Source organism: Melospiza melodia, chromosome 3 (genome assembly GCF_035770615.1).
Source record: "Melospiza melodia melodia isolate bMelMel2 chromosome 3, bMelMel2.pri, whole genome shotgun sequence".
Taxonomy (NCBI): Eukaryota; Metazoa; Chordata; class Aves; order Passeriformes; family Passerellidae; genus Melospiza; species Melospiza melodia.
Genome location: NC_086196.1, coordinates 109650383 through 109666664, shown reverse-complemented (window position 1 = coordinate 109666664; position 16282 = coordinate 109650383). Strand labels below are relative to the sequence as shown.

General features: G+C 44.4%; 1 protein-coding gene across 3 annotated transcripts in view; it reads left to right on the top strand.

The window, feature by feature from the left end:
• Nucleotides 1-235: 235 nt before the first annotated feature.
• Nucleotides 236-16282, top strand: part of TP53BP2 (tumor protein p53 binding protein 2) — a 55959-nt gene continuing 39912 nt past the window's right edge. For 2 of the 3 annotated variants that reach the window (XM_063152553.1, XM_063152552.1), the window contains exon 1: nucleotides 236-326. In XM_063152553.1, the coding sequence (XP_063008623.1) occupies nucleotides 300-326 (27 nt within the window). In that variant the 5' untranslated portion in view covers nucleotides 236-299. Of the gene's footprint in view, nucleotides 327-15183; nucleotides 15320-16282 lie in introns of those variants that run through there. The other variant, XM_063152555.1, reaches the window with a different exon arrangement.

Sequence of the window (16282 nt, the reverse complement as noted above, 5' to 3'; positions counted from 1 at the left end):
GGAGCTCCGGGCCGGCAGCCCCGGCGGGGGCAGGAGGTGGGCCGGCCCCTCCCGGGGGTGGGCGGCGGGCGGGGCGCGGCGGCTCCTCCTTGCCGGGCCGGGGTTAGTTTCGGAGCGGAGCCGGGGGTGGAGGCGGCGGCGGCGGGAGAGCGGCTCCCGGTGGGAACAAAGCGGAGGCTGGGCCGAGCCGAGCCGGGCGCCTCCCGCAACAGGTCGTCCCGGCAGCAGCAGCGCAGCCCCTCCGCCCCCCGGGCCGCCGCTCCCCGCTCCGGGTGGCGGGGCCGCCACCGGCCGCCCCCATGCGGTTCGGCTCCAAGATGATGCCGGTGAGTCCCGGGCCGCGGCGAGCGGAAAGTTGGAGCGGGGCAGCGGGAGGGAAGATGGATCCTGCGGCCGTGGAGGGGGGCGGGAGGCGACTCTCCTTCCCTCCGGCGTTCCCTGCCCGCCTTCCCTCGCTCGGTCCGGGCTCCGCGGCCGCGCAGGGGCTTCCCCTCCCCCTCCCAGGTTTTCCTTTTCTTCCTCTTTCACGCCGGGATCAGCTTGTTAGACGGGCCCGCTGGAGCCGGGCCAGGCCGGGGGGGCCGCGGGGCCTCGGCAGCGGCGCGGGGTGGAGAGGGGCCCGCAGCGCCCGGGGCTTCTCCTTCGGCCGCTGCTGGGGGATACGGCTGGCATGAGGCTTCCCCGCCCTCCCGCGGGCTAGTGGGCACTTCGCCTGGATCCTGCTTTCTTCTCTTTTTTTTGTTTGCTTGGTTGGGTGTTTTTTTTTTTATTCGTAATGGTACGAAGTTCTCAAAGTTGGTTTGAGCTGTGCTGTTTCTGGGGGTTTGTGTGGTTTTGCCGTGCAGTGCCCGGGATGCCGGAGGAGGAAGATGGAGCCCGCGTTGTTTGCGGTGCGGAGCTCTCGGGGCAGGTATTCCCCACCTCCCCGGCAGAGTTTCGGGAGCTCTTGGCGGCGGTGTGTGCTAAACCTGCCCGGCTCTGGAAGGTGGCTCTGTTATAACACTTTCAAAGGGCACACGGAGCACCGCCTCCTCTAAGGAGTTTTGCCATGAATTTTAAAACTGCTCCGTTTTTGTCAGTTGCAGTTTTCCTTAGTTTCCAGCGCAATACATGCGAAAGCGGTGACGTAAAATAGTTTCCTTTGAAGGTACACCTGCCACTAAATCCCTGGGTTTAGTGGCAGGGATGCCCCGTGAAGTCCATATTCTATTGTTCTGGTAGACTGGAGTATGTACAGAAAATCATGACGAGCTTAATACCTATTTAGTCCTAGCTGAGGGTGCTTTCAAGTGTGCTCTCTGCCATCCTCCCCCGGGCGGTGTGGCCTGTCTTACCGAGTAGCTTTGCACGCATAGGTGGTTCTTTCAACAGCATTCTTGTATTAAAGATTATTTCTAGTTTAACTCTTCAAGGAACTGGCTGAAGCAATCAAAGGAGCTGTAGTGAAAGGTGAAACTGGGAATCCGTGCTGGAAGGATGTGGGTGTTTCAGGCAGGCTTGTTTTGCTATAGGTGTGAGGTTCTTCCTCTGCAATTAGGAGGAAATAATGAGCGATAATTTGATCTCGCAGAACACTAGAGAAGGCTGGGTGACGATTGCTCTGGCTAATGAGGGAGGAACAGACACAATATGAGCCCAACTAGATTAAATAGCCAGTGTGTTGTCTGTCAACAGTGGTGTTGTCTGCCTGTAAAAACTTAGAAAAACAAGCAGTAAATATAACAAGGTGTTGATTCAATCCATGTCAAAACTGAGCTAGGTAAGCGCCCTCGTATATCAGTGAAATCTTCAAGAGATGCTGTTGCTGGTGAGTTCCTCGTCACTGAGTTCAAATAAAGGAGAAAACAAACAGGCGCAGCCTTGTCCCATCAGCATTCGCAGGTGACAAGTTCCAGAGTATGCATTGCCCCGGTGGCTGCAACTTCTCTTTGGTTGATGACTCAACTCATTAGGGATTCTGGTGTTTCACACGTAAATAAAGGGGTGAATACGGCCTTTTCACATTGTGTTTACTGCGAATAATGAAAGGATTGTGAGGGTTGATAAGTGGCTTAAGGAATAAAAATGTAAGTATTTTGAGTATTAGGACTTTTAATTCAGCTTAAAAAGCTTTTCTCCAGATTTCCTCATTGTCTTTTAGGTAATAATAAAAAAACCTCTCACTTTTTCAGATAAAAAAAGTTTGAGATGGGCAGAGAGGGAGGGTTGGAAGAAGGGAGGGAACTGGACATGAGGGCTCTTTTATTTGTTCAGTAGTGCAGTGTTCATAACTTCAGTATCTTTTTCTTCATTGTTTGTATGAGAAGTAGTAGGCTGGCCCTAAACCATCTACAAAATGTTTTGTTTCTTAAAGTTTATGATGTCTCCTTCTTTTCCCCACCCTACAAATAAAATCATCTCTATATGATTTTTAACTCCCAGCTCCAGGTCCATCTCCTGTGCTCCAGAATAGAGTGTGGGCAAAGGATTAAACAACACAGTTTGTTCCCCAAGTGGGAAATGCAGGCAACGTGAGCCCAGCCAGGAATTCACCTCTGAGCAGCTGCCAGGGGAAAGCTGGGAAATTGCTGTAGCAGCACAACTACTCATGCTCTTGGGAGACTACCCTGAAATAGGAATGTTTTCCTTGTGGTAATGACAGATAGGAGCTGAACTGCTGCTGTAACCATATGTGAGGGCAGTGGGACTGAAAGTCTGCACGAGGCTGTGCTAAGAAGTAATTTGTGTGTAGCTGTACTGATGAAGGTAATAACAGGGTTAATGCTGGCAAGCTGTGAGAGGTTGTCTCACCTTTCATCTGTGAAGGCTTGTGGGAGTGTGACTGGTACTGTTAAGCAGTGAAAAGGAGCTGGAAGCACTTTCTAAAATAGCATATTTTTCCACAGCATAATTGGTATCTCTCCTTTTATTTTACATTATTACCCTAAAAGGAGTATGTATTGAGAAATAATTTGGGTCATTATGCATGCTGGATAAATGTTAGGGTTTTTTTTTTTTTTTTTCCTGTCAGAATGTGGGATGTGGTAGATTGAGCTACCCTTTAATACCCAGAGAATTTTTAGATCAACCCCCTTTGGTCTAGATAATTATTAATTTTTCAGTTTGAATTATGTGCATTGGTTCCTGGGGCCTCTTGAAACTGGGATGATTCCAGACCCAGAGCTGTATTGTTAGGGACTAACTTGGCAAACTGGAGAGCACTTTAATTCCTTTGTAAGTTTTGCCTTCTATCATCAGAAATGACTGAAATGTCTGACACCCGAGTTCTTGATAACCACATGTTCTTTTCTAATCAAGTTAAACTTTCAAGTGTAACTTGAAAGCTGCAACTTTGATACCCCAAGGAGTAGTGCTTTCCTTCTGAAGTCTAACATCTTGTCCAAGAGATCTTCATGGAGTGACCACATCCAGTGAGCACTTCAGGTACATATTTTCACTGCAGAATGCTCACTAGTTTGTGGATATCTCTACATTTCACCTTTAAAAAACCCTTATTTAAAAATTAAAGCTGTTTTGCAGCTAATTGGAGCTACTGTATGGATTCTGAGTTAGTGAGGTAGTCTGTCTCTGGGAATTTTTGTAGGAGGCACTTCTCTGGTAGTTTAACTAAAGAACTTTTAGCAGAAGTGAATCTCTTGTGCTTTGTAATATAAGCAGCTGTAAGTTTATAAACAAACTGACCCCCAACAGAGTTTGAGAGGAATAAGTGAGCTGTAGGATCTCAGTGCTGTTCCTGTGGTCTTTTAATTATTTATCTCTGATCGGGTTTATCAGTCATTAACACTGTTTTCCTTGGCCCCTTTCATGGATTTCAGTGCAGGAATGGGGTTTCAGGCTGTGAGCTCTTCAAAGAGTATGCTGTATATCTTCATCTAATTGGAGGATTTAGTTTATTAAGTGTTCTTTTAACTGAATATCCTCTTAATCTTAATAATTTAAAAGTTTTAATGCTATGTTCAAACACTTTAATATGGTACTCAGTGTTTAAGTATTCTGTCTAGAATGCTAAATAAAGCTTAGGTGATTGTTTTGCTGGGCTGTCTTAGCTCTAAACTTCTCAAACCTCTTGGACTTCCCTTACAGACTCTGACCTGTTGTTATAAAAAATAGAAAACACTGCCTTGAGGTTCCCAGAGTGCTCTTTTTCTTTTTCCCCTCCCTTTGCTTCATGCTGTTACAACAAGATATTTTTTACTTTTTCTTTTTTTCTCCTGTTCAGTGAATAATTGTTCCTGGAGTAGTTTTAAATGCATTTATTTTCTCCTATGTAGTTTTTAATATCATAGCACTCTACCTGCAATTTGTGTTCTATTACACAGCAGTGTGTTAATATCTTTGTTTCTTTGTGTGGCTTTTATCAGACATGGGGGAAGGGCAATATTACAGATTCATACCAGATCAAGCTGTGGTGACCGTGGGAATAGTTAGTGATGCCTCTTCTGATTTGTTGAACAGTTCAGGGGCTGAGTGCCTTGTGGGGCTCTTGCATTTACACTTTTGAGGGCTAATATGCTGTCATGAAGTTTGGGATGGATGGATAAATCACAGAATTTTGTTTTGTCTTCTCCTTCCTAGTGTTGTCAGAAGGGATCTCTGCTTTTTTGGGGAGCAGATCTCCTTTGTGGCATTAATTTACATGCAAGTCAGTTGGACTTTAAAAAGGCAGGTATAAAGGTTATTTCCACTGAATAAACTAGTGGCATGGCAGTGTGCCTAGCATTCCTTTCAAATTATTGATGGAGAAACTCTTGAAAGTGCTCTGTTTGCCTGGCCCTGTCCCTGTCAGCAGCCTGCCTTGGGGACTGCTCTCTGCCTCCTGTGTGTGTTATGGAGTTGGTTTAATTACTGCACAGTCCTGCCTTGCTGCCACACAGCCTCCCTGGTGGCTAACCCTGACAAGATGGGCTCAGGCTGCCTGCTGTGGCTTGGTGGCGCAGCTGAACAAGGACTTCTTGCCTCCTTGCCCTTCCTTCCCTTCAAAGGAACAGCCAAGATCCTCTTAATGTCTGGGCTTGTGAAATGTGAGAGGTACTCAGTGCTCTGGGAACTGGAGGATGCTCCTATTCAGGAGGTAACGAGCAGATAAATCTTCTCTTTGCTCTCAGTTTTATTATCTTGAGGCCTGGTTTCTGTCAGCTTAGTCACTTGTGAGTCAGGCAAAGTCTTTTTGATGTTCAGTTCCCAAACAGAGGGATGATACTGTGAGTAAAGGTCACCAGAAATCCTGGACATCACGTGAAGTGTACTTAATTATCTTAGTCACTACTGCTTCACTGGTTTAGAGGTTTCAGACTTGTCTGTGGAACATGAAAGACCTGAAGTGTTGTTTAAAACAGCGTTGGATAACTTGCTGCAGTTTGGGATAAATGTTCATGGGGAGGGAACAGTGAGCTGGGACAGAGCAGCAACTGTGACTGACGTGTTAAAGGGCACAAAGTTGTCTTCTGCTGTTGCTGTTTGCATTTAGTTAATCATTAATGTTCAGGATCTTGCTGCTGCTGTTTAGGGTTAGTCATGCACTTGTACTCATTGGGTGTTTCACCAGAGGGATGGGATTACATGGATGTTGACCCCACTGGTGTTTTAAGGATGAACCCTTTGGGTTTTGTTTCTGTGGTGTTAATACCAAGAATTTTTTTGCTGAGCTGGTAATGTAGTTTCTGTACAAATTGATTCCATACTGCTGTGATGCTTCCTGGTCTTAATCTGATATGAACCTTTGATAAATGGCTGTGTGCAATGCTCTACCTTTTACTGGTGTTTATTTTTAAAAGAAAGATTAGAGGAAAACTTAGTGCAGTTGTCTAGGGTTTTACATTGTTTTAAAACTCTTTTAGTGTGTTTATTTCATGCTTCTGCAAAGTAAAGCATAGACATTTTAAAATCAAGCTTGTACTGCAGTTATCACTTAGCGTGTTCTCTTGATAATAGAATTGATTCCTTTATCTGCAGTGTACCTGGGTGATAATACCCAAACTCATGTAAAAACATGGACATGTTCCCACAGAATTGACAAGAAGGTGACTTTAAAGGTTCTGACATTGAGTTATTCTGTATCAAACATTTGATCTGTAAAATGCAAACTGCTGTGGATCATAACTTTGGATAAAGTGAGCAGAACCTTCAGGGAGGTTGAGCCATTTGTTAGAGGTCATGCAGTGAGCTCAGCCTGGGATGTGGAGGACCTGTAGAGTCAAACCAACTGGGACATTGTGGTGCAGCTGGAATACAGGTCTGTCATATCCAACATCAGCATTTAAATGATTTGCAGGGTTAATGACAAATGGAGAGAGAGCTCTGGTGGTAATTCATTGGGTTCCACACTTGAGAATGGGCCCTGAAAGAGATGCTTCGCAAACCCTTTAAAATACATAAAATAAATATTCTTGTTTCACTGTTTAAGATGTGTCTTGGATAAGAAGCAGTGTGTGGGTTTCATGTTGTTTTTTTTTGTTGAATAAGTTAGATTTTCCTTGTCATTTGATACTTCTACTTTATGAAACTTAATTACTTAAGGAGTAATTTAGATCTAAGTTTAGATTACTGGTTTTCCTCTATTTCATTAGGGTGTTAAATCGCATTGTTTTTTTCAATTGAAGGCTAAGGGAGAGTCTCTGGAATTGTGTATTTTTCTTATTTAATTTTCCTTCTGTTATTTAAAAGAGTAAAAATATTTTTTTTAATGTATTTGAGCTGTGTTCTGCACCAAACCAGAGCAGCTCCTGTGTAGCAGCAGCCTGTGAGTGTGTGAACAAGGAGCTGGAAGGCTCCACATAAGCACTGCTGTAATTTATCCTTCTTGCATTCTCAAGGTGTGGAGGCTTCACTTCTACAAGGTGACTGTCCCCTTCCTGAATTTCAGTAGCCACAGGCCTCTTCAGCAAGACACAGGAATCTCACCCTCCTGTTCCTTAGTTTTGCTGAACAAAGCTGAAGTTGTGCAACTTGGCTGGGCTAGTAAATAATATGAATTTAGAGGAGGGCTTTTACTCCCTGTAGCTGGGTCTCTTACTCAGCTGTTTGTCATACCTGTGCACAGTTATAACTTGCTTATTTCCCTGCTGCCTGAGTGGTGGCTTGTCTAGTGCACTTTCTCCTTTTCTTTTCTTTTTTTAGGAGTGTGCACAGACCTTTTTCACTCTGTTCTCTCAGTATTTGCTGTGCTGAATGCAGAATCTTACCTAGGTCAGTATCTGAATCACACAGAGCAGTGATTTGTGGAGGGATAGAGCATAAGAGAATAATGCAGAAGGTAATTTCACACCTGAGGAGTTGCAGCTGTACCAATCACCAAAGATCAGGAACAGGCCTGCCCTTAACAGGCCACAGCTGTGTCCAGTAATGATGAGTGCTACAAAAGAGAGGGTTAGCTGGGTGAGGAGAGAGTTGGAGTTTGTTGGTTGTGCTGTGAAGAAGGAGTCAGTACTGTGAGGAGCTGCCCATGAGAACTCACCAAGAAGGTATGGGGCTTTTGCAATAAGGTGACATCAGTGATTGTTAGCTCCTGCCTGATTTCTCCAGACACATGAAACCTTTTCCTGCCATCTTTGGATATCCTAAGCCAGGGAAGACTCTGTAAAGGATGGCATTCCTAGAATTTGTTAGAGCTTCTCTGGTCTCAGCTGTAGTACAGCTGTGTGTCTCTCAACATAATCAAGTGTTCAGGAGAAGCTCATTCCATAGCAGGGAATGACTGATTTCTGGCTGTAGTGGAGTGAGGGAGGTGTCACTGAATCTGAAAGATGGAGTGGGAGTGCAAGGGACCAGGCAAAACGGACCAGACCTCCCAGGAGACTGGCAGGGAGCTCTCCTGTGAAATACCCAGGTGGCAGAGGGACTCTGCCATGGCTCATGTCCAGGCTGTGTTCCTGAAGTGTTGCTGTCCTGTCATGCTGCTCTGTGGCTTCTCCATGCTGCATCTTCCAGCCTTTTGAGAACAGATTCTGCTGCAAGGGAAGGTCTGTGCAGGGAAGTTGTGGAGGGGTAGAATGTAAGAAAATAAAGATAGTGCAGAAGGTAGTGTAATCCCTGAGGAGTTGCAGCTGTACCAATCACCGAAGATTAGGAACAGGCCACAGCTGTTTCCAGTAAGAAAATAAGTGTTACAAAAGTGGGTTAGGCGGTTGAGAAGAGAGTTGGAGTTTGTTGGCTGTGCTGTGAAGAAGTAGTCAGTGCTGTGAGAAGCTGCCCATGAGAAATCACCAAGAAGTTATGGAACTTTTGCAATAAGATGACATTGGTGATTGTTAGCTCCTGCCTGAATTCTCCAGACAAATGAAACCCTTTCCTGCCATCTTTGGATGTCCTAAGCCAGGGAAGACCCTCTAAAGGATGGCATTCCTAGAATTTGTTAGAGCTTCTCTGGTCTCAGCTGTAGTACAACTGTGTGTCTCTCAATGTAATCAAGTGTTCAGGAGAAGCTCATTCCATAGCAGGGAATGACTGATTTCTGGCTGTAGTGAAATGAGGGAGGTGTCACTGAGTTGTGAAAGGCAGAATGCAAGGGACCAGGCAAAAATGAACCAAATCCCCCAGGAGAATGGCAGGGAGCTCTGCTGTGAGATACCAAGGTGGCAGAGGGACTCTGCCATGCCTCATGTCCGGGCTGTGTTCCTGAAGTGTTGCTGTCCTGTCATGCTGCCCTGTGGCCTCTCCATGCTGCATCTTCCAGCCTTTTGAGAACAGATTCTGCTGCAAGGGAAGGTCTGTGCAGGGAAGCCATGGGCACAGCACTCTGTGCTTCTTGCCTCTGCACTCGTGTCCCTCTGTGCTGTCCTTAGGTCTTGCCCACAAGGCCCTTATCAGAGTGATTTACCAGTGTTGCAGAAAAACATTGTTATTTAGGGCACTTCTCTTGCAAATAGTATTTAGCAGTGTTGGCTAAGAGAAGGTTTTCTACCTCCAGGGAAGCTGAATGAGCAGCCAAGTAGTACCAGGCTGAAAGGGACAACTTCTGAATCTCTTGAAGCGAGAGGAGCCTGGCATAATATGAATGTTATTTGTTTAAACTCTGCTCTGTTTAATTCATTTAAAATAGGTGTAACATCACCTAAGCAACCACCATTCTGTACAACACTGTGTTGTTTACTGTCATGACTTTGGTGACAACCTGCAAAGCCAAAAGCCACCCAGCAAGCTCTGCTGCCTTGCTCTGCTGAACTGTTGTCCCTTCACTTCTCAGTTGTGTCTGCACAGAGCTGCTATTGCCTGGAGAGAGCTGTGGGGAGTGAGAGCACTTAAATAAAACCTGTCAGACAGTGCTCAGCTCTACAATCTGCCACCCTTCTGCAGTGTCTGGTGGAGTGCCTGAATGTTTGGGATACAAGTTAAAATGTGTGGAGCTCCACAGGAGCAAAGGTTGGATCAAGCAGGTTGCTTGGGCTCATGGGCTGACTGAAGGGAACAAGATTTCTCCTTCCCAGTTCTGCTGGAGTTTTACATATCCTGTTACTGTAAAGTGCTTGGCTGAGACTGTCTGGCCATTCATCATTTCTGGTGTTGGACTAGCCCCACTGATCCCTTTTAACCTGCAAAATAACAACAAAGATCCATCTGTTGTGTTGCAAATGCTCAGTGTGTCCTCTGTGCCAACCGAATGGCTGCTGCTTTAGTTGCTCATGACTTCTGTGTGTTGCAGCCCAGAAGAAGTAGGACAAAACTCCTCCTTTATGGCTTTTAATAATAATAATAATAATAAAAATCAGCTGTTGTCACATAGGTGTGATCACCAAGCACAGGCATTTGGTGCTGGCCAGCTCTGGCATGGCTGGTGGCTGTGTTGGTTGTCTGCAGTGCTGTCTGTCCTGGGTGTGACAAGTGAAGGTCATTGCCATGCAGTAGGGGTGTGTACCCACCCAGAGCTGGTGGTGAGCTGGGAAGGGCTGCCCTTCTGCAAAGGTGTGGTGTGACATTACACCTAATAAATTTAATAGTAGGATGCTGCTCAAATGGATGGTCTTGTTCCTTTGGTTTTCATCCACACCCAAAGCCACGTGGCTTTTGTAGCTTCCCCTTGAATTTAGTAAGGACCTGAGTGATGGTTTGTAGCAAATAAAGGCAAAAAGGAGCTAAAAACTTCCATGGTGGAGGTGATTTGTCATGGGGCTGTGCAATCAGAAATAATGTGGATTTGGGAGGGTTTTGGTGTGCCTCAGCTCTCCATTGGGGAGCAGTCAGATGATACCTTATCTTCTTCCTACCTTTATGGTATTTACAAGGAATGCCCCAACAAAGCAGGAATGAAACATCTGACTCCATGTTCTCAGAAGTCTAATTTATTACTTTATAGTACTACATTATATTAAAGAATACTATACTAAATTATACTAAAGGATACAGAAAGGATACTTACTGAATGCTAAAAAGATAATAATGAAAACTCATGACTCTTTCCAGAGTGTTGACACAGCTTGGCCCCAGTTGGCCAATGAGTCAGAACAACTCACACCAGAATGCAATGAAACAATCACCTGTGGGTAAACAATCTCCAAACACATTCCACATGTGAGCAAAACACAGGAGAAGCAAATGAGAGAAGAATTGTTTTCCTTTTCTCTGAGGCTTCTCACCTTCCCAGGAGAAAATCCTGGGTGAAGGGATTTTTTCAGATAATGTGAATGCCACACTCTCCCTTGAGAGTTGGTAATACAGGGGAATTTCTGCACCATCTTTGTGTGTTGTCACTCATTTCAAGAATTAAATTGGACTAACAAAAACATAGCATTTACTCTGGTGATATTTAGAAGATGGAGCAAGGAAGCCTCTACATTGTAATAGCAAATATGTAGGAAGACAGAGCAGATTTGGAAAGTGATAAATAGGTACACTGTTGTGCTGTGTGGTCTGAAATTGCTAGTTTGGGTTGGTTTGGTTGGTTTTTTGCTTGTCCTGCAGGTAGATGGCTGAAGAGCACCTTCTGGAATTGGAGCATAAAGGAGATGTCAGCTCAGGCTGTGATGGGCTAAAATGCTTTTGAATTTACCACTGTAGTAATGCATTTTAGGGCACCAGACTGGTCAGCTTGCATCACAGAACAGCCCAGTGTGTCCTGTGACTTTTCCTGCACTGGGATTAATCTGTGTGGTTAAATATGTCATTGTTTCAGCTGCCAGGAATGGTGTGTCCTCTGACCTACCTGTGTGTGTCATGAGTGTTTTGGTTTGGAGTGTTTTATGGAGGTAGGACACAGGTTTTGACAGCTGTTTTCCTGGAGGAGTGACTAATACAATGTGTTTTCAGCAGTGTTTGGCACAGAGCTCTGTGAAGTTGCTGGGTTTGGAGTAAATGAGTGTTCTGTGCTTTTTTTTCCCCTGACTTGCTACATGATTTGTTTTGTCTTGCTGTTACATCACAAATCTTCTGCTCTCTTGTTCTTTTCTTTTTTTAATACCATTTTAGATACGTTGACTCACAAAAAAAGAAATTCCTCTCTTCTGCTTCCATACCCTGCCCTCCCCCCATAGGTGCTCCCACCAGCACAGCCCCCTGGTATCAGTAAATAGAATTTAGGTTATAAATGTGCTTGATGTATGGGTAGGCACTTGCTGTATGATAAATGTGACTTTGCCTTGTGTCTTCTGGTGGGCTGAGGTGGAGCTGCTTCCTGGTGTGAATGCTGATTGTCTTTTTATTGGTAGATTATTACAAATTGGCAGAAAAAGCAGAAAAGGAGAGTTTTTAAACCCAGGAAGAGTTGGTGTCTTAGGCAGTGGGAGGTGTGGTGTGGGTGGGAAAGGTGCCAGATCCTGTGATAGCCTGTGTTGTTTAGGTGTAGGTGGTGTTAAAAATGCTTTTATCCCTGATGCATATCTATTTTTGTTTTTCTCCAGGAAGAGTCTTGTCTTGTACAAAATCTTTTTTTATTACCAGGAAAAAAACTGGACTTTCTTTTCATTGTGAGAAAGTACCTGCATTTTAAAGGACTGTCTTGAGATTTGCAATTCTCCCAAGTCCCCACAGGGAGCATTTACTGTGGCCCCTTTTTGGCCTCTGGCCATGTAGGAGGCTGAAGGAACCATAACACTTATTCCCAATGGGGGGAAGCTCTATTACAGCAAGAGCAGCCTACTTTCTTTTTTATTTTTCTTTATGAAGTTATTACTACCTTTTTTTTCTTTTGTACAAAGACTTCCTCTGCGTTTGACGTAAGTACAGAAAATTGAGATGATTCAGGCTTGAGCTTGAGTTCATAACCCCACTCACTATGCTTGGATGTTGCTTTGGCTTTAGGATCATTGGGAACAGCCCATGTTTTGGTGCTGAAGAATGGGAGGAGGAGCAGCTGGAACCCCCCTGTGATTATGTTGGATGAGTTGGACTGCTCCCCTTTGCTGTAGTACATATCTATTGTAAGAATTACATGGTATAATTTTTTATCTGCCTGAAAATAACATTAATTTCATTCTGCTTGTGTGTAAAATGTTTATAACTCAGTGCTGAATGCAGAAGATGAGGCAGAGTCTGCCTGAAGGGGCAAACCTCCAAAGATCCAGTTCTCCTTTGCCAGCTCCAGGAGGAGGAGCAAGCTGCAAGTAGGACACCAAGAGTACAAGTCCAAACACCACGTGTGGGCTTGCTGTTCTGACAGCCAGCTTGCAGGAGTTGATGGTAAAATGTCCAGCAGTGCACAAGTGGTGTCTGCAAGGATCCATGAGGAAGGATTTGGGGAGAAAGGGAAAGAGTATTTTGGGGTGGAAGGGAATATGTTGAAGGAGAGGAGCTGCACAGATGGCAGTGACAGGGATCTGTGAACGTGCTGCTGTGTGGTGTAATGTGAAGAATATATGCAGGGTTTGTTTACCCTGGATTTCTGCAGTTGTGTAACTACATTGGTGCAAATTCAAGTGGATCCAGGTCTGAGCAGAAGGAGCTGTGGATTATTGGTGTTGGCAAATGTGTGCTCAGTAAAAGGCTGTGGTTTCCTACATGTGTTACTGAAACCAATGTATTTTATATATTTTACAGGCCAATTTGTTTGGTTTTTATACTTGTATCGGGTTTGTATAGCCAGGTTTTGGTGGGGGAGGAAACATGGGTGGCTTCTGTGAGAAACTTCCAGAAGCTTCCTCCATATCCAGCAGAGGCAATTCCAGCCAGCCTCCAAGATGGACCCACTGCTGGCCAAGGCTGGACCAGTCAGAAATAGTGGCAGCACCTCTGGGATAACATATTTAGGAAGAAGCAAAAAAAAAAAAAATACTGTGCAGATGTAATTATGGCTGGAGAAGAGCCGAGTGAGAATATGTGAGAGAACAGCTCTGCAGACACCAAGGTCAGCTCAGGAGGAGGAGAAGGTGCTCCAGGCACTGGGAGTGAGATTCCCTGGCAGCCTGTGGTGAAGACTGTGCTGAGGCAGCTGTGCCCCTGCAGCTCCTGGAGGTCCATGGGGATGCAGACATCCACCTGCAGCCCATGGAGGAGACTCCCACTGGAGCAGGGGCATGAAGAAGAAGCTCTGAACCTGTGGGAGGCCCATGGTGGAAGAGGCTCCTGGAAGAGACCTTCAGACCTGTGGAGAGAGGAGCCCATGCTGGGGCAGGTTTCCTGGCAGGACCTGTGGGGCAGGCTGTGCCTCTGAAGCACCGAGCTCTGGAAGAGTGACCAACCTTGCAGCAGTTTGTGGAGAACTCTTACCTGGGGTGGTGGACTCACACTGGAGAAGTTCATGGAGATCTTTATCCCATGGGAGGGACCCTCACTGTGGCAGGGAAGGACTCCTCTCCCTGAGCAGCAGCAGGAACAGCCTGTGATGAACTGGCCACAGTCCCTATTCCCATCTCCCTTTACTGCTGCTCTTTCCAAGCTAGAGCTGGAAAGGTGGGGGAAAGGTCTTATTGTACTTCTTATTTTCATGCTCTGAGTTTTTAAATCACAAATCCATTTAACATCTCTAATTTGAATCCCTTTTGCCTGTGACATTTGGGGGATGATCTCCAGCTCCTTATTTCCTTCATTATATTTTGTCTCCCTCATTCATTTGCAGAGGGGAGTGATAGAGAGGCTTTGGTGGAAGCCTGGCATCCAGCCAGGGTCAACCCACTACAAACTTTCAGATTTTTTTTTTTTCCTACTAAATGCTGATGTTGCAGTAGATCCTTGCAGTGTAAAAGTATGGGTGGCTTTAAAAGCCTCCTTTGATATTTTCTTGCCTTGTGTGATACATGGTAGCCCAGCCAAGGAGTGGGGAGTTAGGTTGCTCCTGTGCTGAGTGTTCATCCAAAATACTGAGCTTTATTTGCATAGACCTTTCTGGTGTCTGGCTTGTGGGAGGACTTTTGCTTTCTTGTGTATGAAAATGCCTGAAGAAAAATGTCAAGCTGGAAAATGTAGCTTGGGTTCAAAGGAAAAGTCTTTGTTTGGAAAGCTCTGAAAGACTTGGTGCATTATGCTCAGCTGAAAGAAGGGAGGATGTAGGTCAGAAATCCTGTGTTTACCAGTCCTGATAGACTTCACAAAATCAAAATTGCTAATCTAAGATAATTATTTTCTACAAGATTTGGCAGGAAAATTGTTATTGCATATTCCTCATTAGTAAGTCTGAAGTGCAGTGACGAGTTCTGTTGTTGAGGTTGCAGCCCATGAAGTAGAATGAGAGCAAACATCCATCCATTAATTTCAGACAGTAACAATACTTGGCCACAACTTGGGCTGTTTCCCTTGCAGCTCTTCATATTTCCATCATGATGATTCAGATGCCTGATAGAAATGTAGTGTGGCATTTGTGCTGTAGCCTTTGCCCACTTGAACTAGCATATACCATAAGCAGATGGCTTTCATTCTGTTCTCTCTACGCTAAGGAAAAGAGGGAGGAGGAAAAAAAGGAAGGGGAAAGCTTTCTCTTTGAGGAATGGAAAAATGAGCTGAAAGCAGCAAAGTGCACATAGATGTACGTTGTATTTTAAGTCCTGGAAAAAATTGACATTTTTGTTAAAGATAAACAATAAGTTTGTTATGCATTTGTATTTTAAGTTTGTTATTTAAATAATACCATGCCATTGAGAGTAAAAGCTCAGTCTTGTTTTCTGCTGTGATACAATGAGAAGGGAAAAGGGCTGTGCTTTATATAGACTGGGAATAATCTGAACAATCCCATGGTGCTTCCTACTGTACTCCACCTACCTTGCATCATAACTTCCTTTCCCATATTTATGGCCCAAAGCCAGTGCAGAATAAACAGAGTGGAGTGTGAGGAGATGGCAAGAGCTGAACTCTCCGTGTTTGGGTGTGGCTGGAGGCAAGCACTAAACTTTATTCTGCATTTCTCTTGAACCCTCATTGAAAAGGATCAGGGATTGCAGGCATCCCATGTGCCTGTGTTCTAGTAAGTCTATTATTATCTTTGCTTACCTTAATCTTTTGCTTACCTTAATCTTTAGGGAGGATGTTGCCTGTGGAAGGACAGCTTTTTCAGGGTCTGGGGAAGTTCATGCAGAAGAATGATTGAATTACTCTGTTGTTGTGGTATGGTTTGCACTGAATGGAGAGCTGTAACTGTGCACCAGCTCTGACTGCTGCTTCTCACAACAGGAAAATGTGCTGTTGTGCAGGCTGTCTTCTGTTGTTTAGAAAGTTGCATCAAGTCAGCAAAAATATCTGTTTTAGCCACTGATTTCTCTGTAGCCATCTGGGAAGGTACAGCATCACTGCTCCCACTAGGTAAGATGCAAGACTTTTAAATTTAAAACTCTTTGTGTGGAGGGGTTTTGTATTTATCAGGGAAGGCTTAGTAGTAGTTTAAACTGTGGGTAAAAGCAGTTATTTCTCTCACCTGTACTTAAAATGTGATAGTTAATCTATTAATTCTAAAATTTCTATGTTGCTAGTTTTTCAGTTAACTAAAACTAGCTTCTAAAATTACATTTTAGTTCAGGATTTAAATTCTTAGAAAAAGATGTAAATTAATTGAAAAGACCTAAAAGAATGACTTCTAATGCTTCCTTAAAAATGACAGCTGAGAAAATTTGTTATGTAAGCTAAAACCATTATTTAGCTGTGTTATGGAAATAAAAAAATCTTGAACACAGGTAATGAGTGCTTGAAGGGATTAGGTTTCAGTCTGAAATGCAGCTAATAAAGAATGAGCTACAGAATGATGTTATTAGCTCTGATGCAAAGTAACAAAATGAATCAAATTTTCCAGAGGCAGTTTTCCTTTTTTGGCTATCAAATAATGGGATTGGCTCTGCTGTTTTCTCCTTGTGTGCCTCAGTTTCCCTGCCTGTAAAGTAGGAAACTGCTTGCTTGTGTCATGGCTTCCTGCTCATAAAGTGCTTTGAAGCTGAAG